General features: G+C 39.6%; 1 protein-coding gene across 3 annotated transcripts; it reads left to right on the top strand.

Moving 5' to 3' along the window:
* The first annotated feature begins 75 nt into the window (after nt 1-75).
* On the top strand, nt 76-16,134 carry GYG1 (glycogenin 1). 3 transcript variants are annotated; one of them, XM_041467609.1, is made up of 8 exons: nt 76-446; nt 4,826-4,961; nt 6,857-7,031; nt 7,339-7,501; nt 10,967-11,093; nt 14,233-14,452; nt 15,076-15,126; nt 15,346-16,134. In XM_041467609.1, the coding sequence occupies exons 1-8, from the start codon at nt 266-268 to the stop codon at nt 15,505-15,507; spliced, it is 1,215 nt and encodes a 404-aa protein (XP_041323543.1). In that variant the 5' UTR covers nt 76-265; the 3' UTR covers nt 15,508-16,134. The 3 variants fall into 3 exon arrangements, with proteins under 3 accessions (XP_041323543.1, XP_041323545.1, XP_041323544.1); XM_041467611.1 differs by lacking the exon at nt 15,076-15,126; XM_041467610.1 differs by lacking the exon at nt 15,076-15,126 and having other exon boundaries at nt 15,350-16,134.
* Nucleotides 16,135-24,642: the final 8,508 nt, after the last annotated feature.

The raw sequence follows: 24,642 nt of genomic DNA on the forward strand, positions 1-24,642 counted from the left end.
AGAGGACGGGGCCAGGCTCTTCCCAGTAGTTTAAGTCCTTCTTCCCGCAGGGCTTGGCGGCCACAGCAGCAACGCTCCTCCAGTGTACCACCGCCGCTCCCACCTGACCCACAGCACCCTGACACGGTCCTACCCTCTACTCGCGCAGTGGAGCACTTTAAGCATTTTCAAGCTGCGCTTTACCCGAGGGGCACAGGCGCGGCCGGGCGCGGGGGTTGAAGCCTCCCGGAAGGAGGGGGGTGACGTGCCGCCGCCGCGGGAGGCCATGGCGGGGGCTCCGCCCGCGGCGCCGCGGGGATTCCTCGGGGAGGGGCCTCCTCCGGCCGCCACGGACGAGCCGCTGCTGGCCCCGCCCCTATATAAGGGGCGGCCTCAGCGCGGCCCCGACCGCGGCTGTCGCGTCTCCCGCGTCTCCCGCTCCGAGCTGCGTTCGGGCACCATGGCAGGTCAGTGTGCGCCCGCCCGGCTCGCGCCGCCCTCCGCGAGGGCCGCGGTCCGAGCTCCCGGCCGCGGGATCGCCGCGCCCGCGCCTGTTTCTAGGCAGCCGTCCCGGCGGCGAGCTGGCTTCGACTGGCGGGAGCAGGGGCTGCTCGCGGGGGGTTCGGAGCCGTCCCGCCGGGCACCGCTGTGCGGTTTGAGAGAACGCCTACGGTGCTGGCTCTTTCCGCGCCAGCTCGGTGCTCTGACCCGGGCTCCGTCCCCTAACGGGAGCGATGTCGCCGGCGTGGCGGGGAGCGGCACGGGCCGGAGAGGCCGCTGTAGGGGTACAGCAGCTCAAGGCAGATGGAGGGAGGGGACCCCTGCCCTCTGCTCAGCGCTGCTGAGGCCACACCTGCAGGGCTGTGCTGAGTTCTGGGCTCCCCAGTATGGAAGACATAAACACACTGGAGAGAGGGCAACAAAGGGCAACAAGGATGATGAAGGGACAAGAAAGCATCTCTCCTAGGAGGAACGGCTGAGGGAGCTGGGACCGTTCAGCCTCGGAGAAGAGGCAGCTCGGCGGATCCCATACACCTGTACTAACGCCTGCAGGGAGAGTGCCAAGAGGACGGGGCCAGGCTCTTCCCAGTAGTTTAAGTCCTTCTTCCCGCAGGGCTTGGCGGCCACAGCAGCAACGCTCCTCCAGTGTACCACCGCCGCTCCCACCTGACCCACAGCACCCTGACACGGTCCTACCCTCTACTCGCGCAGTGGAGCACTTTAAGCATTTTCAAGCTGCGCTTTACCCGAGGGGCACAGGCGCGGCCGGGCGCGGGGGTTGAAGCCTCCCGGAAGGAGGGGGGTGACGTGCCGCCGCCGCGGGAGGCCATGGCGGGGGCTCCGCCCGCGGCGCCGCGGGGATTCCTCGGGGAGGGGCCTCCTCCGGCCGCCACGGACGAGCCGCTGCTGGCCCCGCCCCTATATAAGGGGCGGCCTCAGCGCGGCCCCGACCGCGGCTGTCGCGTCTCCCGCGTCTCCCGCTCCGAGCGTTTTTTTGGCACCATGGCAGGTCAGTGTGCGCCCGCCCGGCTCGCGCCGCCCTCCGCGAGGGCCGCGGTCCGAGCTCCCGGCCGCGGGATCGCCGCGCCCGCGCCTGTTTCTAGGCAGCCGTCCCGGCGGCGAGCTGGCTTCGACTGGCGGGAGCAGGGGCTGCTCGCGGGGGGTTCGGAGCCGTCCCGCCGGGCACCGCTGTGCGGTTTGAGAGAACGCCTACGGTGCTGGCTCTTTCCGCGCCAGCTCGGTGCTCTGACCCGGGCTCCGTCCCCTAACGGGAGCGATGTCGCCGGCGTGGCGGGGAGCGGCACGGGCCGGAGAGGCCGCTGTAGGGGTACAGCAGCTCACCGGGGAAAACCCAGCCCTCTCCTGAAACGCCGCAGAGAGCTTGTGATTTCTGTGATTTTGATACTTTGCAGTGAGTAGGTCCTTACGGCTTTCCACTCCACGTACGTGTCATTTCTTTCTTCCGTTTTTTTGTTTTTGTTTTGGTGTTTTTTTTTTTTTCGGTTTTTTTTTTTTTTTTGTTTTTTTTTTTTTTTTTTACAAACCCAAAAGAGTTGATAACTATGGGTTTAAGTGACTGAAAAAGATCCTCATTTCTTTATTTGTTTTCTTTTTTCTTTTTTCTCCCGTTTTTCACCTGAAGTTGTCAGCAGAGTCGGTTTCATTTTCAGGTCTGGAAGCCTGCAGGAAGTCTGCCCTCCGATGCATGTCTTGATAAGATGCTCCTGTCTCTCTAGGAATCCTGTGCTCAAAAAAAATCAGATATACTAGCACCTAACTCAGAGAACAGGAGAAAAGGCAAGCACCTGTGAACTCTGGCTATGCCTAGGATAAATCTTCCAGGGGAATTTTTAAATGATCTGGGGCAAGCACTCCAGTAACGTCCTGCACGCCATCAAATGAAAGATCGCTTCTAGCTCAGACTTCCAGGATGTTTGTGGGTGTGTAAGGGCTAGCACAAAAACTCTTGCAAAGAAATATTATAGCCTATGATCTGGGCAGCCAAAGAGTTCTCTGAAGTAGCATGGTTTTGTCTGGGTAAGTCAATTAGGAAGCTGTGCAACTGCCTCTCATTCTATGTGGTTTTGAGGACATGCTGTCACCAAGAGTTCATTATGTTTCAGGCCTAACAGTGGCTGCTGTGTAAACACAAGATTCTGTGAAGAAAGTGTTAACAGAGAAGGAGAAAAGGACGAGAAGGGAGAACCCACACAGCTGAAATACTTGATGTTTAGGTAGAATGGACTAGTCTTTTGCAGATGTAACTTCTATAGTAAGCACCAACTGGTCTTGCCCCAGTTGTAGTATGGGCTCATGTACTTACGAATTATATAGAATAGAACACTTAGATATGATATATAGAGGATATTGAACACAAATAGGATGACATAGAATAGATGCAATAGACACTTTAGATATAGAATAAAACATAGTTTAGTAGAAACTTTGGAAAATTATGCTGCCCTAGATGGTTTCCAGGTCGGCAATATTCATCTCCTGCCAAGCAGTTGTGAAGTTTCCTCCTAGAGATGGAATGCAGTAGGGGGCTTCTTAGCCTTTATTCCATCATTAAATTGACCTTATTTCCCTTTGTGTGTGTGAATATTCGGTTTCAAGAAGATGAGACAGAGTAAAAGTGTACCTGCTAACAGGTCAATGAAGAAAAGATCTGTCTTTCAGTGGCAAGGTCACTTTAAGAATTAGTGCTACACTGCTAGGGGAAAAAAACCAAACCCAAACAACATTCAGATGAATATTGGGCACAATCCCACTTCATCTACAATGGACTTTTAGTGAGCTGTCTGAGAGCATAGTGTCAGACTTCCATGTATTGAATACTAACATGCAAATTACCTAGTGAAAAACCCTGTCCTATTAGGAAGATGTTTATAGAACTTAAAATATTACACCCTTGCCCTTTCAAAGAAACAAAGTTGTTCTGCAGATTTGCTGAATATGAACTAGTACAAATAGGCAGCTAAAAGTGAATTGAAACAAAATATCTTTATTCCTGGCATTATAGAAGCTTTTTTGATCTTTGTGATTGACCACTATAATCTAAATCCCTTGGGACTAGTTGGTTTTGCTGCTAAGCAAAATAGAAGGTTTTGCAGCTGGTCTATAGATCTTGCAGACCAGGTTTGCAGAGCTTATAGGCAATTACGGTACATGATTGTCTGTCATCAACTATTAAGCAGGAATTAAGTTAAAAAGATATTGATGATGGTTGCCTTGTGAGCTTAGGCGTTGTGTGAAGCAACAATTTTTCTGAAAGGAGTCAGTATTTTAATCTTACTACTAGGCTTGATAGTAAGCCTTTAAGTGGCCAGAACTGTCACTCTCATCTAACCTAGTTAACACCTTCTGTAAAGAAAAGAAATCAAAGTTGCTAAAATAAATCTGACTCTTGAATTTCTTAGGAAGAAACTGTTTTGTTGATGGAGTGAAAATAGATTGGTAGAAAAGAGCATGCTTTGTGAAGTGGTGCAACTTTGAAAGGAGGGCTACTAACAGTGAACTGAAGAACTTTTATAAGTTACTTTGCTTTTGTGAGTCCCCCTCTGGCAGTTTAAAACAACATGAAAGAAGGCAACTCTTGTATAATATGGCTTCAGTAAGTACTATAGGGCAAAACAATCTGTCTTAAGCTATATTTAAGATACAGCTGGAGCAGAAGATTATAGTACCTCTTTTTGCTCAAAAAGTAAAAATTGTTCCTGCAAGTTCAGGAACAATTGCTTTTTGTATTACTAGTTACTTCCCATTTAAATCTTGCATTCTTGTGACAGAGCTGCAATCATGGGTTGCAGAACAACTCATCTGCAAAATCCTGAGCTAGCAAAACAAAACTGTTGTCTAAGATATAATTCAATGCTTACTTTCATTTGAAAATGAATTGCAAGTTTTACACTGCTTTAGTTTCAGGGCTGAGGGCTGAACCTAGAGAAACTCTAAAAAACCCTACTAACTTTAGGCCAAAAGCAAGCCCACAGACTCCAAACTCTTTTTGCATAATAGCATATTAGTGGCCCAAGTACAGCTCTTTAGAATTTTGGACTGTCTCTACTTTTGGCATGACTTATTTAACCTGTGGGCAAATTTGAAACAGTCTTGATTTTGTGGGTCATTTTAATGCATTTTGCCATGTGTCAAGTTACCAATAGCAAATACAGCTATGCAAGCCATCTGCTTCATTGAGTCACATAGGAAGGCCCTATACACAGAATTAAAGGGCACATCTTAGAGGTCTCACAGCAAGATTACCTAACAATACTCAGTTTCTAATGTAGCTGTCTCAGAATAAAGTAGCGGATGGTGCTAACTTGACCATGTTGATTTCTTCCAGACCAGTCTTTTGTGACTCTAGCCACAAATGACTCCTATGTGAAAGGAGCACTGGTACTTGGTTCATCCTTGCAACAGCATAGAACAACAAGGAAGCTGACTGCACTCATAACTCCTCAGGTGTCAGATCTTATGAGGTAAGGTCACTTAAATGCTTTGGACTGCAACAGTTCCTGCTGATGTGCAGGTTGAAAAATGGAAGTTAACTTCCTTAATAGTAACCTTTTAAAACTCTGGAAGCTAAATAGCAAATTTCAGCAGAACTCACCTTATCTATACTATCTGAAGTTCTGTAAGTTCTTCAAACATGAAACTGTTTATGTTTTGGTGTGGGTTTTTTTTTTCTTCCCTATGATGAGTTAAACAAGTAGTCTGCAGTTAGAGCTCTAAACCATGACTTGATACTGATATTTCTGATGGATCTTTGCTCTTTTGTAGTCCTGCTTAAAATTGTCCAACAATGTGATATTCCCTGTGCATTTGTTAGTACTATGTGTATGCACGTGGAGGTGGGGGCAGGGAATTGGTATTTATTTGTTTTGCAGAAGTATTCCCAATTGACATAATATAACACAAGCTCTATTGAAATCTAGCAGACACTTCAAATTTTATCATGGGAGAAGCGAGCAGAACTGAAGTAGCACCAAGTATGTCAAATCAGCAGCTGAACAGAGGCATCTAACAAGGTCACCACAGTACATCAAATGAAATTAAGAGGCAACTGCTTCCTACAGCCTCCTTAGAATAGTCTCACTATGGAGTGGACTGGATTCTTTCCACATGTAAGAGGGTAAAAAAAAAAAAACAAACCCAAAAGAGTTGATAACTATGGGGAACTACAGATGATAGGTCAGGATTCTCTGCATGGGGAAGTAATTCTGAAAAGAGTTATCAATATATAGACACAATAGAGAGGTGACTCAATAAAAAAATGCAGTGACTTTTTCTGGAGTCTCCTGGCAGCTAAACAGTTGTATCGCTTATTAAAATGTTGCATATAGGAATATCCGTTTCAGCCTACTAGGTGAGTGTGCTCTTCTAAGATGAACCTTAAATGTACCTATGTGCTAGTGAAAGCCACCTAGTACTATGCCCTTAGACCAGTGATACCTATGTACCTAATGGTGCAATTGGAACTTGCATTTCTCACCCTGTCTCCACTAACAAAGTATGCCTGAAGTTCAGAAGCACTGACCCACCAACTGTCAGTATAAAGACTGCTTTGCAAGGCAGAGTTCCAAAACTCATTTACAAGCTCTGTGGCTTAAATTGTACTGGCAATTGCTGAGCATTCAAGATATGCTGTAGAACAGTAAGACTACTGATGTTTCCTGTTTTAAGCAGCATGAACACCTTAATCTCTTGAAATAATGATAATGCTCTATTGATGGTAAAGCAAAGGTTGGATATCTGCCACAAAATTTTACTACACTGCCTGTAAGTTTGTCACTCTTTAGTGAATATGATACTGGTTCAAAACATTTTGTACCCACAGCCATGACTAAGTCAGTCTTGAAAAGACTTTATGGGATAAAGAAAGCTTTAGCAACTAGGTCTAGTCAGACGTCTCAAATGTCCCAGATGTCACAAACCCCGAACAGTGTAAGTATTGCATAAAATTGTGTCTCAGCTGTTTTGGATTCAGATACTGTCCTGTTCAAGCTAGTCTAACAGCTTCACATTTCTTAATTGTCTGCTCAGAGTAGGCTGTTAGTTGCCAGAAATCGGAGTCTGGATGAAAAAAGAAGCTTAGTGTATGACTTACTGGACTTGATAGCAATCCCAACTACAACTCTGTGTAGGAAGAAAACAAACCCCAAAAGACTTCTTTGTTTCCCAAAATGTGCACATGACAAACTTTACAGCAGACAGGTGTACTTGTGTGTTCCAAAATATGCAATCAACTCTTACTATTTTTCAACAAGAAATGTTTCCTGGTCTCCTGTTATTCCACTCTCTTTATGGAATCTGTCATGTGGTCTGCTGTTGGAGTAACACTAGAACTAAATCTTGCCAATTGACTCTTCCCCAGGAGAGTGCTGGAAAAAGTCTTTGATGAAGTCATATTGGTAAATGTCTTGGACAGTGGTGATTCAGCACACTTGGCGTTAATGAAAAGACCTGAGTTGGGCATCACACTTACAAAGCTTCACTGCTGGGAACTGACACAGTTTTCAAAATGTGTTTTCATGGATGCAGACACAATGGTAAGTGGCTGTGTCTCATGGTACCTCTCGAAGACCTAGTATCAGGGCTGTTGGATTTTTTGTGTTTTTTTTTTTTTTTAAGAGTAGGGGTAAAAAATGGACTAGTAACAATAAGAATGTGTGTGCCTTTTAAACTAAATTAACTGTTATGAAGTCTGTGGGGACTATTTCTGTAAAGTACTGTCTTCTGTAAGATGAACACTTACAGAACTTCCTTTCATGTCTTAGTGTTGATGCCAAAATCCATGAAAACATGATACCACAATTCCTAACCTAAAAGCATTTTTTTAAACTCCTTTACAATTAGGTTTTGTCAAATATAGATGAGCTTTTTGAGAGAGAAGAGCTATCTGCAGCACCAGATCCAGGCTGGCCTGACTGTTTTAATTCAGGAGTTTTTGTTTACCGACCTTCCACTGAAACATACAGGCAGCTGTTACAGTTTGCCACAGAGAAAGGCAGCTTTGATGGTATGTATTAATTTGTGTTTCAGTGTAAGTTAGACCAAAATGGTGACAGTACTTGGGATGGCTCAGTAACTACATATATCTCATGGGGACTCTGTATGATGGAATTCTCAATGTAGCTGTGCAAAAATTGTATCCTTCTCAGAAATAGAAGCTATCATTATAATATGTAGTAAAATTACTTTTTTCAGGCTTAATGAAATAAAAAGTAAGTTTGGCCTCCAGACTTACAGGTGTAGAATCATATAACAAGAAATCATATAACAAGAAATGAAACTCCAGTACTATGCTTCAGACATTCTTAACACTCAAGGCTTGGATGTTCTAAACTAACTCAGGCTGCTATAGAAAAATTAGTACTGGTCACCTTGAGCACAGCTTCAGAGAATCAAAAATTTGAAGATACAGCTATCTCTTCATATGCTATGTGATGGCTTCCTGTCTTTATAGGGTGTTGACTGTCTCTTTCCCAATATCAAGTGCATGTAGTAGCCTTGGCTGCTTCCCACTATAGGTTACTTGGGATCTGCCACTGTACCAGGGTTAAGCTTGAGAAGCCAAGTCGTGTTGTCTTGTAAGTCTACTAAATCTGTTACTGTTGCAGTAAAAGCATCTGTCCCTTGGAGATGGCTATAGTTAAAGGCTTCTGAGTATCACTGTCTCCTGTCACTTAATTTCACTATGTTACTACTGTGGTAGAAAACAAAGTCTAACTGAAAAAAAAATATAGAAAACTATGTAAATAAGACTATAATATGAAACTTTCAGATAAAAAGTAATGAGCTAGCCTGTTGACTTACCTCTCAGTACTTTGTGAACAGTAAAATATTCAGATGCCACTCCTGATCTGTAGAATAATCCTTGTTACTGTAGGGACTCTTGTGTGTGGCCTTCTAAAGAACATTGGTTACAGTTGCATGCTCAATGCTACCCAATGAAAATGAATACTGCCATATAATGAAAGTCAAAGGTGCAAATTGATCACCAGATATGGCAAAATCTATAGCATAATTCTGAATTGTTGCATTAAAACAAAGAAACAAACCCCCCCCCCAAAACCAACCAAACACCCTCTTCCTATCCCCCCAAAAAAAACTCCCACCCCCTCAAAAGACACCAATCAAAAAACCCCCAAACAAATAAAACTGTTTTTGCAATATGCTTTGACTTGAATGTTAAAGCCATGCAATGGTGAAACTTCCTCTGTCCTAAACGCAAAGCAATTGTTGCAGCACTTAATGGCAAAAATAGTGGGCTAATTGTTTAGTTATCAAATTTCTAGAACTGTAATTTGTACTTCAGCTTCAAAATCTACCTAGTTTTTATTAAATGGTAGCACTGATCTGATCTGAGTAATGATGCCATGGAGACCTAGACCATCTGTATAAGCTAGTGCTGAGCCCAGGAACTTGGTAGGGAGAAAGTTAATTGAAAATTAAATTTATCTGGAGTGTAATAAAAGGGCCTAGGAAACTTAAGAGAAACGTGTGAAGGGTCACTGCTTTTAATGGGACACAAGGATGCAAACTTAACAACCTACGAAACTATGTGTAGTTGAAGTCAAGTTGCAAGTACCTTGTCCACAGTAGGAGTAACTAGGGAATAGAAGACCTTCCAGAATACTTCTTGTATGTAACAGCAGACAGCTGCCTCCTATGTAGTACTGTTGTCCAGAAATGGCAAAATGATGGCTACTTATGTAGACATCTACTTTGTCTGTCTAAACTTCACCTTTGTAGATAATAAAGAATGTCATGCAACTACTCTAGATACCATCTAAAAGTAGTGGATAGGAAAGAAAAGTTTTGTATTAGAAGAAATTTGGTAGTACTGCTACCTTAAGAATGTTGCTATTGCTTAGACAATCCTCTTGCTCTTTAGCCTCGGATCCAAAATAGTTGCTTTTTCAGTCTTGCTGTATTGTACCTTGATATGTATCTGTAAATATGTCGTTAATGTAAGTTCTGCCTGATTTTTCACCTTATGTGTGAGTTTACATAACAGTACCTGTTGAAGTCTCAGTTACGACAGGCTAGATGCTCCTTTCATTGTCTGCTTTGGCACAAATACATGCAATCTGACAAAAGGCCAAGTATGTTAAACAATCTGAGCGAGAAAAACTCCTGTAGAGTAAGTTAAATACACTGTTGCTGCCCCTTCAGTTCTTTTATGATGGATAAAAGTTTTTCAAAAGTGCTTTCCTTCCTTTATGGATTGAGAGGCAAGTCAGAGGTTTGAAATTGCTGGACTGAGTCTCCAGGCTGTTTCTCACTCTGCAATCTGCATGTATGCTGACAGCTGTAACAGGATACCTAGAATTTATATTTGTCAGTGTACTGTCTGTACATCTAAGTTTATGCCCAGCGTCTAGATATTTCAGCTGCAAAAAGCAAATTCTGCTCAAACAGTACTGAAGGTATAAACCTTAATACTGCCCTACGTTGAATCATAGGCCACTAAAAACCTTTTTGTGAGTCAGCAGAGTCTGAGTGCTTAAGAAAATGAAAGATTAAAATGAAACATTGTCTACAAACTAAGCTATCTATTTACCTACCCCACAAGTAATGCTACTTGTGAATGCAGTGATAGGTGAAAGAACACAGCAAGTGAAAGTCAGAGGACTCCCTTCAAGCTCCTTGATAAAAGGGATTATTACCATTTAAAGACTAATCGATAAAGAATGAATGGATATAGATAAATAGATTTTTACTTCTCAGTTGCTGCTTATAAACTAGTCTACTCTGGCCTGAAGGCTATATTTATGTTTTTAGCTAATCTACTACTCAGATACCAAACAACTTCAGATTTATTTAACCTTGTAACAACCTCTACTTGCAAACTAAGACATGATCCTTCTGAACACAGATTGTTATCCTCATTTAGTGGTTAGTCAGAAGCTTTTTAGTATAGCATTAGGAACACCTATTATTTGTTAAGGAATTTGATGGAGTTTTACTAGAATCGTCAATGAGACTACATGTGCTTTACTTATCAACTCAGTGGGAAGGTAGATGCATCTGGGACTGCACGTCTAACAGGCAACTGATACCCTAACTTTGTCAGTGAGATTGTTGGTCATGCATTTGTAAGCATAAGTAATAAAACTAATTGTTGCCATTTGATCTTACAGCTGAGCAGTGCTCAGTTGTACTGTTTTATTGTGGGGCTTTTTTTGCTGCATTATACAGATTGAACTTAAGCTGCAAAAGAAACTGAATGGCAGAGTTTGTGAGCAGCTTCCTATCTTTTAACAAAAGTAACCCCATATAAACTATTTCATTCTCTGCATTTTTTGAATATTCAAAGTCTGCAAGGTTTACAGGGTTGTTCACAAATAGAACTGCAGTGCTCTGTGCCAGACTTCTACAGGACATGATAACTGCATTACCAACTCTTACTTAAAGTGACTGAAAAAGATCCTCAAACAGCTGTCTGATGCTCGTAGCCTATTAATGCTTTCTCTTTTAGGTGCAGATCAGGGGTTATTAAACACCTTCTTCAGCAGCTGGGCAACAACAGACATGAGCAAACATCTACCGTTTATTTATAATTTGAGCAGCACTTCTGTATATTCCTACCTTCCAGCATTTAAAGCGTAAGTTGAAAACTTCGAGGAGACCTTCAGCGTTTACATAAACTAATTTCTTGTAACAGAATGAACAGGCATGATGTGAGCTTACACAGGTTTTCTAGAAGTGGACTGTTCCTGCCATTCAAAACATCATAATTTCTTCTCTTAAAAAAAAAAAGGTTGAATTGATAAAAGTCAAATTCAGCTGTATCTGTAGCTTAAACCACTCATTCCTGGTGATAACACTGAAGTTGAGTAAGCACATTTGACAGGTCACTTGCAAAAGGAAAAACCACTCCTCCAGTATAGGATACAGTCTAGAACAGTTCTAACCAATGGCAGCAGGGTCTTTAATCAACATGAGCTGACCTTCAGCATGTCACTGGTGGTATCCTTCCCACTTAGATAACTTGCCCTTTCTTCACTCCAGTTACTTAGGGTATTTAACAACCTGTAGTTACAGTTACATCTAATCAACCTATACCATTCAAATAAGTGTGGTGAACAAAGATTTGTATCAAGCTAGAATTCTCTCCTAACAGTCTTTCTAGACCTCTGTCAGTTCCTTAACTAACAGCAGGATGGAACAAATAATACAGCCAACCACATATCACTGCATGTTTCCTCTGTGACAAAGCCTGTATCCTCCCTAGCCAGCAGCGTTAGTGTGGCATGTGAGTAAACTGTATGTCAGAGGCAGGGTTGTTGAAAGTGTTATAGCAGTCCAGGAGAAATGGGGGGGGGGCGGGAAGAAGAAGGGAAACACAGAAACTCTTTGTAAATTATGAGCTACAGAAGTTGGAGGCAAGGAAGAAGGAAACTGCCAAGTGCATAAAAACAATCTCAGCTGTTGATCTCTGAATGACATCAGGTTACTAGTGTCTAAAGCAGCAACTGGCATAAGCAGGGCTTGCTGGCTCAAGATCAAACTATGTCTTGTGATCAGAATACTATCTGGAATCTTGTCATGCTAAAAGTGGAACACTTATTTAAAGAAATATATGCAAGCCTCAGAATGACTAAGTAGCTGGATAGCATTTGATAAACTAACATCTATTGTAACGTATGCCCTCTTTCCATGGCTGGCTCTTAGTCACATGACCTTAATTTTACAAATTACTTTATTGCCACAGAACACTAATTGGATCTGGGAGCTCCTGACAAAAGTTATCTTTAACTGATTGAATCAGTTGCTTAACTGAATTCATCAGACCTTCAAAAATAGAATGCTGGAAGTGCAGCCCTCGTAAGTAACATTCCCTGCTCAAGAGGTGGAACAACTTCCCTTGGTTAGATCAGCAGTTACACTCCGGATAATCAACAGTTAGAATATAGTGAAATTTAAACCTACTGACAGCAATAGCTAAGTTTTTTGTAGCTTTGTACAGCGAGACTAGATTTCACAGCAGTCTCAGTAATCCTTTTTCCAAAGGAAAATGCCAATTCATGACAAATGCTCTCTAACTTCAAAACATTGATGAAGGACTTTTCTGGGAGATGTGGAAAGACAGATTAGTTGCTGAGGTCAGTGTGGACATAAAGCTTCCTAACAGTTGAGCTTAAATGCCAAAATAAAGTATTGCAGGTCCAGAAAATATCTAGAAAGCAGATATTGAAAACATTGTAGAAGCTTGGTATCTGTTGTTCTGACTGTAATTGGACAGGATACCAAGAGTATACTTCTCCATTTGCAACAAGCGTCATATGCTACTTCTTATGCATTCTATTCTCTAGCTTAACTTCCCTTGATTTTTGAACAATACATTTCCTTAGAACAGCAGCAGCCTAAGATGAAGAAAACTCATGTTTAGTACTGACAGCTAATAAAACTAAGGTAATCCCCTTATGCTAAATCTTGACATTTGGGGTTTAAAGTTAAAGCCCAGTAACTGACCTCTTGAAGACACTTTTTTTCATGCAGTCAAAGCAAATACTTGGCCTTTCATGCACACATAAGTCTTCATTCTGCAATAAGATCAGTTGTATTGAAAAATTGAACATGAACATTGAAATATAGTCAAGGACCTTAAAACAGTACGAAACCTACAACCCCATCCAAATGCATACTTGGTTTGAATATTCTATGGCTTTTGAAACATACGTGTATTGTCTCCATACACAAAACTCTTTAACATCCAAGTCCTGGTCAAAATGACCAGCATCTGCTTAATAAAACATGATGTAAACTACTTGCTGTTACTCTCTATTTCAGTCATATTATGTTGACAAGAAAGCCTAATGTGATACAAACTGAATTAGGTGAGATTGAGATAGTCACTGTTAGCAGACAGAGTAGTATTGCTTGTTCACAAAACCGAATCAAGCTAAAACCCAGCTCTGGAACTGTAGGAGAGTGACATGAATGTTGGCTCTTTCAGTGTTAAGTTCCTTACTTGAGAAGAGGTGCATCTCATCTTTACTTTTAATACAGAAGAACATACTGATAACAGCTGGGAAAAAGCTAGAAGTCCATATTGAAAATAGAGTTTAAATGGTTTCAAAAAGAAATGAAAACAATCCACTATCACACCCACGCATGGTTGCCCTAAGGTTATTTAGGAAGTAAGGGCTGTCTAGCAAGACCGTGCTACACGAGATCAGGAGTCTTCTGAAATGCCTTGGTTATACAAAGTTATTATTTTGCAGGGACATGGTCTCCTTGCAGCCGAGCCATCCAATGATCCATTTCTACAGGGCTATAAACTGAAAGGGTAACTCTTAAGACTGACCTTTATCCACACAGTACTTGTAATGCTTAACTCTCTGGCTTGCTGATTTTGGAGTAGAGTATTTTTCACTTTTAAAACCAGTTCTGATTGCAACGGCTGCTTGAGACTGCTCTCCCCTGAGCTATGGACATCACCCTAAAGACTTGAGTTGTCTGTAAGTATTTAAATAGCCCAGGCCACTAGGCTTTGGCTGTATTCTGACTAGTGTAATGTAGAATTCAGCTTGCATTTTTCCCATTGTATCGCAACGCTTTCAGTCCCAATAGGCATTGGAAGTTTGATCATTTAGCATTTAGCCTCCTAAATATATTAATATTTCTGTTTTCTGGACAAATACGGAAATAACAGGTTAAAAAAAAAGTTATGTCTGCCTGTCAAAACTTATTTTCTAGAGACATGTACAAATTGACTTGTAAAATTTTTCTGCCCAACAGGTTTGGTGCAAATACTAAGGTGGTGCATTTCCTGGGAAGCACAAAGCCGTGGAACTATACGTATGACTCCAGAACAAAAAGCATAAAGGGCAACATGGATGACCCTAAAATAGTTCACCCAGAATTCCTCAACATGTGGTGGGATACCTACATAGCTGATGTTTTACCATTACTAGAACAGCATGGAATTGTTAAAGAAATTACTACAGGGGTAAATATGGTACGTGCTCTAATAATCTTGTACATCCATACCTAAGTATGGATGACAGGTTATTTACCATTGCATCAATTTCCCTTCCCTCTGTCCATCTCAAAGCATGGGTGCAGTTTAGTTCGTGGGATGCAGGGTATTTTAGTTTTGTCCTTTTAAGCTTGGAATAAATAATACTACAAAAGAGAAGCATGCTAGACAGGTCTTGGACATGACGGTATGCTTACCTAAACCAAACTATGTACATAGTTAATGTAGCACCAGCTCTTACACTGTAGTAACTTCTTTGATGTAGTAACTTCTTTAATTTATACAGAGAAGGGTCTAAGTCTTAATGTGTTGCAGCTAATAAGGTTCTCAAGCAGAAGAACCCCAGTTCAGCATGCAAATATATACATACAGATCTTGCATGGTGAATCACATTTAGATATGCCTAGGACAACCAAAGTAATGCTTCTAACTCTAGTTCTCATTCATAGAGTTTAGCAGCCTGCATCTGACTGCAGACTTCTTAGTCTTAGCTTAGTACATGGACCAGTTTAAGTTCTCAGCCTTTCTAAGACCAAAGTTATTGACCTCTTCAGATGTGCTTCTCTTGGTAATCTTGCATCTTTCTAACAAACTATTTGCAGCTATCGGGCTTGGTCTATACTCTGGCTTTCTCTTGTGGCTTCTGTAGAGAGGTATGAAGAACTTAAATTTTACTTTTTTCTTTTTTTTTCCCTTGCTAACTTCTGTAACTCTGCTTTGTTATTTTGCTAGGAAAGCTGCACAATCCCTGCCCATTGGCAATGCTTGCTACTGCGCATGATAACATCAACTTTGTTGTCCCATTCTATGACCTGTTGATTGCTTTAGCTGTACGAAGTATTTCTATATTTTTACTCTACCTTTCCTTTTAGGCAGAAGTTACAGAGGCAGTGTCCCACGTATCAGTATCACCACTATTACCAACTGAATCTTCAGAAGAACGCAAAGAACGGTGGGAACAGGGCCAAGCTGACTATATGGGGGTGGATTCCTTTGACAACATCAAGAAGAAACTTGACACCTACCTTCAGTAGAAGTGCCTGTCTCAAACAGTGGTGATGCAAGGACTTGCTCCAGAACTAACAGCTAGAAAGGTATAGATGGTGGTCAGTTACACTTGCTAGTAGCTTGAGGAAAAACTTCTTGGCTGAAGGTCTCTGCAGTGCTACAGATGAAGACTGAGAAAAGCTAGGAAGCAGAATCCTTGGGCCACCTATTACTGCCCTATTTCCAATTCTCCATACTAGATAAAACCAGGCATTTTCAGCTTAAAATGTCTTCTGTTTTGATCAATTGGCTCAACATATTCTTTAAACTGGGTTTGTTACCTCACCTCATTAGGTGATTAGCATTGATTCCTTTGCTTGCTGTTTTAGATGTAAAATCTAATTCATGGGATTGCTCATACACTGGAGTGGTAGCCATTCTGCTTTACCATAAATGTATTAATGACACTGGGAAACATACAGTTGTAACAGTAATAGCACTGCTTTGCTCTTCCAGTCACAATTGCACTGAAATTTTGACCAGGTTCTTACGCACAGTGCCTGCAGCATGGCAGAATGCGTTTTTCAGTTCTGTATACTATGGGACTAGTAAACTGAGTTTTATCTGTTCCTTGCAATGTTGCACTTGATACAAAAATAAAAAGTTGTCATGCATTTCTGTCTTCCCTAAACTCTTGAGCAATTAAAAAAAAGGAGATTCAAAGCAGTCTAACTAAAATATTCAACAGGTATAAATATCCCTTAAGCTTTGCTGATGCTACTCAAGCTCTCATTAGCAAATGTCCAGCTTTTAGTACGTAATTATTTAGAAGTACTTAGTAATTTGCCAGGGAGTTGTTCAGGGCCAATCCCCGTATTAACTTGCCATAAATATAGGAGAGGGCACATGAGGAAGTACCTGATGAAGCTGTTTACATTAGTAACTTGAAGTTTGGGGAGAAGGCTAAAGAAACACCATCCCTAATGTAAGCCCTGTACACTGAACTTAGTCATAAAAACAACTGTGATACTACTTTGGCAAAGAAAGATTACATAGCTGCTTAAGTAACTGTATCTACCTTGGTAAGGAAAACTACTCTTTCCACATATAAAGACAGCAAAAGAAAGTGCTTTTTTTTGCCACACTCAGGCTACATGTACTCCAAGACACATGGAAAAGCAGTAAAAATAAAGTATGCTGATGACAGACAGAGATTGGCTGTCATCTGTACAAAGGTTTTCTATCCTTTAGTCAAAAGTCTTAACAGAACAAAAGTAGTGTTTTTTGACAGCTGTACCTTGCAGAAATCCAGAAACACTAAGAAAATATTACTTCCTTATTTCCTAGTAAAGGAGAATTTTGGCTGGAATTTAGTGATGGTGCTAAACCGTGAGCCTAGAGATAAAATAAATAATCAGCAAGCTCTCACCATTTGCTGGTAAAGCAGAAGACATAATATAAGGGTTGGTCTATTTTAACTTGTTTTCACTACTTAATTCCTCTATGATTTAGTTGTTCACCATTTAGAAAAATGCTAAAAGATGAGGTCCAAACCAAAGTAGCTTGTAGCTACTTAAAAGAACATAGTATCTGAACTCCGGGTTGTAACTAGCCCTTTCCTGTATGGGTTTTTCTTTTGCTGTGTTTTTGTTTTTTGGGTTTTTTTAACAGATAAATTTGAAGTTGTGTGAAAGCATGAACGCAGGAGGGATTACTAGTTACAGTCTGTAATGACAAAAGTATACTTTATCAAACAAATATTGGAGAGTTCTGCATACTCAAAGACTACTCTGTGGGAAATTATAAAATTCTCTTTTTGAGCCAAACAGTCTAAATTTTCCTCCCCTTGTCTGTATTCATACTGGAGAATAGGGACATTAGTTCTTTTTAAGCTTAGTTGGAGAGAACCAAGAAAGTATAAAAGTATGATACTACCTGCCTAAAAACTTTGTTTAGCACGTATGTTTTGTTACGTTAATACAGTAAGATAAGGAGAGATGCTGAATAAGATGAAAATCAGCATGTTTTGGGTTAACAAATACAGTTAGTGAAGAAAGATAACCTGTGAAAATAATTCTTTTGTAGCCTCTGTAATTCATACTATGATCAAATGTTTACCACAGCCTCAGGAAAGGTATGACATCTATACCAAATTCTGTGCAGCTTATTTTCAATAAAATGACCTTTATGTCATTATTTACCACTATTTCCTTCACAATTGCTGTAGGCAGCTTTTGCAGAAAAGCAGAGATCCCTTTTTTCCCTTGCAATAGCATCACTTGATACATCAGGCAGTTTTCTGCTCTAATCTGAATGTACTCTAAACAGCACTATACTCTAAACATCATTATTCAGAAGAATCACAGCACTGCTTAGATTGCAACTCAAATACTGGAACTTTGTTTGCCATTTTGAACCCTATAATCTAAGGCCTTCCTTAAATGATGACAACTCAGAGCAACTCTTAAAAGCTTAAGAAGCATTTTTTCCATATACATCTTTATTTTATGTATAGGGTAAGAAAGAAAAAAAAAGGAACAAAAAACCAAAACCCCCCCCAAACAAGAAACAAAACCCAACCAAAATCAGAATGATAGACTACTAACTCAATCTTTGGAATTAAAAATAATTCCAAAAGCTTACTCGTAGAACATACCGTTGAAACTTCACTAAGGAGAATGCCAAAAGCCAAAGACTACTTACAGATCATGAAAAGCAGAAAAAAAAGCCCAAAGAGTCAGAACACCAAGGTGTTTGACCACTTGCTTACAGAACAGCTCAATCAAATCAGACAGAACTTTTCTGTGCTCAGCTTTTACCTCTTTTCTCTCAGATACATTAATGGTTTTCTTGGGAGGGACCATAAAGCTTAGTACTACCTTCAGTAAGTTATATGTGGCTTTGAAACATGGAAATAATAATCTAATAGATGAAAAAAATACTAGTAATTGTTTTTAGTTGTTTTCAAAATCATACTAGCCATTTTACAAAATGTCAGCATATGTTCACATAAGTAATGATGTAGCTTGACTAGCCATAGACATGGTTCTCTTGTCTGTGAAATTTTTACTTGGAAAATGGACATAACAAAAAAAGGTGAAATTGCCCCTACATAATTGCAAATTGTTTTTCCAGCTTATCTCTAAATATCAAAATTTGTACCAGCAAAACACAAAGAAAGTCTAACATACATAAACTCTATGTAAAAAACCAAATCAAAACGAACAACAATGCACACAAAAAAAACCCCAAAAAGTGGCACTCAAAACCTAACTTCAATCAGGTTTAGCTGTTTTCTTGTTCTTTTTCAGCTTTCCAGTGGCAATCAGATACTGGGGTTCATGCTGTCTTCCATTGTTTGTGTCCTTGTAATTCTTTCTGTAACAGACTTAAAGTATGCCTTTCTCCATGGCTAAGGTGCTGGCTCTCCAAAAACGGCATCAGTTTGATAGTTTGCTTGTTTTTAATTCCTTTCTCACTCCTTTCATTACCTCACTTGCTCCAAATAGTAGATATCTTCCCTTTATTTCTCAGTCCTTTTCCACTGCCTATGTTTGCAATTCATCTTACAATCAGCAGGTTGATATTTTCAGATGTAAGAGGTGAAAGGCTTTACGGACTCCATTTCTCTGCTGCTACACTTCTCAAATCTAAACAGGACATGGATATAGCAATCTATGACTCCAATTCAAAGTCTGAGCATCACAGTGAAGGGAGCAGAATGTTAGGTAAACACATATCAGAAGACAAGAATCAAATGGAAAGAAAGGAACAGACATAAATATTCAGCTAATGCTCAACTGAGATTCTTCAGTGCTTTCATTAGTGTATACAATAATCACCGTGTCAGGTAAACAAGAAATTTTGCTGAACACAAAACAATACTGTAGCTGTTACTACTTCTACTTCGGACATAACATTAAATGTGAGGATCTGTGAAATGCCAGGTCTGTGTTCTGCATTTTCCCAGCATGTTTCATCTATCTACAGGTACAGTGCTACTAGTTCTCAGAAAATACTTAAATCTACATCCACTGTAATGTTCTGTCCCTTGTAAGCAAGTCTCATGCAATGGGCTCGCCTTGTCATGTCACCCACATACTGCAGGTTGCCTAAGAATTCTTCTTAATGACTTGTTTTAGATTCTAAGAACCTCTGATACCTACAAACACTCAGAGACATCAAACTGCAAGATAAAAGCCAAACAGGTCTCATTTCTCCAGCCTATGGTAGTAAGCAAAATAGCAACAAATTATGTATTTTTCACTGAGAGATGAACATTCCTGGCAAGCCATATATGGCAAACTGTTCTATTATTAATCTCACCGTATGAGAACAACATGATGTCTGGAGGAAAGACCTAGGCCAAACATGCAGAAGTATGTTCCGTTCTATTTTTGCTGTAGTCAAGAAAGACTGAAGTGTACTACTTTCACTCTTCTCTCATCAATCCAGCACAGAAAAAGTGAATTACAGTACATCTGTACCTTTCTGCAGTATCTCATACAAAGGATACTGTATTTTACATTGGAAAATATTAAAAAACCTGAGCCTTAGAGAAACATCTGTATACTTGTGATATTCTCACATTAAAGGTTCGTATTTCTTCCTAAAGGTGAGAATTCTGCATCTATGAATGTATTTAAACAAACAAGCAATTTTTAAAAAGGGGAGAGGGAGAACATAATCTAGTTGGACAAATATTCCTCCCTTGCACCTCTCAGAGAAGGAATATGGCTCTCCAAGCTACAGTTCTACAATAAATCCACGGAATTTAAAAAACTGATTACTCCACTGGTATTTCTGCTTCTTAAATCCTATTATTGCCGCTAGTGCACTTCAAGGAATGCTAATGCATGAATGAATCTCATTTGGCACTGATTAGTCAAAAGCGAGATCACAAAGGATCATGTGGGTCCACTGCTCCTCCATCAAACACAAGCAGTCAACCACTGCTGCTTGGGCTGGCTGCCATCACAGGATGGCTACCAGCAGGATGAGAAGTTGCTGTTCAATGGTCTATAAAGGCAGCAATTATATTTGGCTCGGGGTTGTTAGGTATACCTACAGACTGTAGATGACTCGGTGTTAGCAATGCTTAGCGTATTTTCTTACAGCTGCTTGCCACAATACAATGAATTCATTATACCTCATTCATTATCCTCACAGAAGATTAAAATGATTTTGCAGTTTCTACAATATTTCTGCAGTATTCAGAGAATTGTTGAAAAAAAAGCAGTCAGACTTGATGGCATTATGGTAGTGTAGATCCCCTCCAACTGAATGGATCAATGTAGTCCATACACAGATAATATTTGTGAAGACACATTGTGATTCATGAAAAAAATTCTTTCATGGCAACTTCTCCATACTCTTGTTCATACTTAATTTCTTTGACTTATTAAATAAATACCTTTTGTCTTCATACTGTTACTATCAATGACCTGATGTCCAAGCTAGTACTTTTTCTTTACAACTGGCAGTGATGGATGCCCATGTCCAAAGCTAAACTATTGTTTTAATTTACTCTCTTTCTTTCGAGTGCAGGTTTTGTTACAGTTTCCAATTGCCAAAAAACTTGGGAATTACAGCAGAGGAGTAGACACGGGAAGGCAGGAAGTTAATAGAAAACCCTTAATCTGGTACAATGACATAACACATGAATCAGTTTTGCTAAGGAAAGTATTTTGCTATCAATAAAGGTAATTTACATTTTTATTCTTTACAAATAATTCTGCATTTCTGAGTGCTTTAATGAAAGGAAAAAAAACTTCCTAAATGCAGGTATTACCAGTCTCCCATGGCCACAAAAAGTAACCTCAGACTAATTCTTAATTTATAAATAAATTCTCAGTAATAGCAGAAGAGACTAAAGCAGACAAGTACTACATTAAATATATACTGTTCCTCAAATTGCACTTTATGGCTTTTGAAGTTCATAAACAACAAATAGAAAGCCTCATTCAAAAGTATCAGAAAGAGCGATATGAAGAATGAACAGATAGCATATGCTACACTGTAAGGTGTCATACCACTCTGTTAGTAGTACTACTAGCATTCTTTCCACTTACAGTAAATAAATGGACAGCACAAAAATATAATGTTAAAAGAAGAAGATGCTAGGGAAACAAAAGAAGTCCTATTTGTCTTTTAAACAGATACTCATTAGTGTCATTCTTTCTCAGACAGGTTTTCCTTCTGCCTCTTAGAAAAACACCAAAGAAGCTTCACCTAGATTAGGCCATATCATTATGAACAACCCATTACTCACAGGATCCATTAAAAACACTAGGAAGGCTGCTGTCACATTTAATCCAACTCCACCCACTTTCAGAGACAAAAGCATTACAGTTCAGGACCCTGCTTGGTTGCTTTGGAAGCAACAAATTGCTTTCATTCTTTTCTTCTGTGCCATTGACCCATCCAATTGAAAAAATGCAAGCCCTGATTCTCTAAAGAGAAAGTAAAAATGTTGAATTTAACAATTCATTTTGGGTGACAACAGGAAATAAATACATTAAAATCCTGACCTCTGCATATTTGAAATTCCATTTTCTTTGAGAGATCCTTCTAAAACACCATAAAAGGACATGTTTATTAAAAATAACATCAGTTCTACTTACTTCAAACAGTTTTCTATCAGTGACAAGAAAGTTGTGAACTGAGAAACGAGACATTTAGCAGCTGGACTTATCCCTCCATAGTTCTACTAAAGCATGCATAAGAGCGTTTATCTGAAATCAAATTAAGTATTTATCTGAAATGAAAGGAACTTATTTTGACTTGGCTAGAGTCCATTCCTACAGATGGCTTTGATAAAGTTCACATCAATTGAGAGAAATCACTGTTCAGTAATACCTTTTAAATTAACTAATCTTGAATTCTGTGAGTAGGCTTTCTTCTAATTTCCATAGGAAACTAAGGGTTCAGCATTTTTAAAAGTCACAAACTACAGGGTGATTGAGAGTGCTTTGGGAAGGAGAATTCACAACCAATTTTCCGGACATACTTCACATGGTCAAAAGTCTGCAAGTCCTCTTATCTCCAGGGTATATGGAAAATACAAAAAAAGTACTGGAACTTGAGAGAACAAGGCTTAAGCAATGGACAGCCCCAAGGCAAGTGATCTACCACAGCAATACTCAAGAAGTGAGAAAGGCTTCCCCCAGACATACTGAGACAAATAAGATATGCAAGACCCTTGGCTAGGTATGACAGGGAATAAGGAGGCACCAGAAGCTCTTTTGGAACCGACATGAGAACAAAAGGAACAAGGAATGGGATTTGAGGCAGAAGAACGCTGCTAGTTTTCTGAGTAAGGTTTAGCTATGATGACATAAAGAACCACTAACTAGAGAATGAAAGTAACTGCACCAGCTAAAAAGAATAAAAATAATGATTTATTCTAGAGCATAATGTCTGAAACTAGCTCTTATGTCTCCACAAAAAGATTTTTAGAGAACAAATTTGTAACCAGCATTTGAAAGAACATTTTCTTCATTAGAAATTAAAAACTTAATGTTTCAGAAAAGCAATCTCAAAATGAAAAAATTAAAGTACAAGCAGAAATATAGAAATTCTGGCAGCAAATGAAAGTGAGACAAAGAAAAATTATGTGGCAGACCTTGAGAAACAAGTGTACAAAGTAAAATAACAATACTGTAATGTTTTTTCTGGCAAGTGTTTTATTGAACATATGCCCATCTAGTTTCCCCCTCTAGAGCAGAACATATATTGCTTAAATAAGATTTAAGAAATTATTTATTTAGATTTTGTTTCCAAAAGTAAATTAAGATTTAATAAGTTTCAATGTTTATAAAACTGCTCTATCTTCAGAAACTGAAACAAAAAGCAAAGCTCTTTACCTGAAGTTTTATTTAATTAATGCACATCTATGTACCGAACAATGACCAGCATCAATTTACAACTGGTATTCCTTTTGTCTTGTTTCCCTGCTGCAAAGGAATTGCAGTTTGTTTGTGGTGTGATTTTAGTTTGCATTTTCTTCTGTGCTGGCTAGACATGATGCACAGACTTTTAAATAATAACTTTAAGTAAGTTATCCACACTTATATGTTCAGTATATTTACACAATTATAAAGTATGCTCTACAAAAACGTAATGAAAGCTAAATGAAACATAATAGAATTCACCTTTGAGCTAGATATCCACTCCTGATCAGGCTTCTTTCCATAACTGGAGTCTACTTCCTCTTCTAGGCGACCATTCCACCAAGATGTCTATTTGAAGCTCATTCCTACAGAGAGGGCATTTGGCTGTACAAAAGCCCAAACAACATTAAAAGAAATCTATTAAATCTTTAAATCTAGTTATTTATAGTGAATGATAAATACCACCTTTACAAAGCACCTTTTATGCATTTATCATATGGATGTAAAAACATCCTCAAGGATTCATTCTTGTAACACACTTTCTCATTTCTGATGTGACAGTCAAAATATTTTATTTGCAAGAACATTAACATGACCTAAACACTGCACATTTTATAAATACTCAGCCTTCCTTAAAAGTGAATTGGTCTTCTTTCTGAGCATATTTATATTTAAATAAGCATCTTAAGTTTTAAAGCAAGGATATATTTGGGCTATGAGAGTAAGATTATTTAAAATATGAGAAAAATAAACCATCTTTCAAAGACAATATCTTTCTTAGTTACAAACAAAAGAATGACCTTTTAGCCTTTTTCTTCAAAGCGTGCACAGAAATAATAGCAGTCTGATGAAATATGCTTTGTCAGGACCAGACAAGGGGTATCTTCTCTTTTTCCCCAACAGACACATGAAATGAGACATAATTTAAGACCAAAAGCCTTTTTCTCTGAAGTACATTCTAGATAAAGCAAAATTTATACAATAGCACTTTCATAGGACTACTCAGAAAATTGAATAATAGTCTGCGTGCACTGTACAAACAGACAACTTTGTGAGGCAAAAATGACAGACATGAAAAACTTCTGCCTAATGGAGCAACCCTTTAAAATTAGGTAACTGTTTATATAGAAATCTGGCCACAGAACCAAGGCATCTTTAGAGAGGCTACAAAGCAGACCTCACAAAGCACATAAATACTGGGGGTTGCTAATCTGGAATGAATTGCTAGCCAATTAGAGAGACTCGCAGTCATAGTCTGATACATTAATTTATTGCAGCAATAAAGATATC

The sequence above is a fragment of the Pyrgilauda ruficollis genome, unplaced genomic scaffold (assembly GCF_017590135.1).
Source record: "Pyrgilauda ruficollis isolate IOZ18807 unplaced genomic scaffold, ASM1759013v1 scaffold21, whole genome shotgun sequence".
NCBI classification, from domain to species: Eukaryota; Metazoa; Chordata; class Aves; order Passeriformes; family Passeridae; genus Pyrgilauda; species Pyrgilauda ruficollis.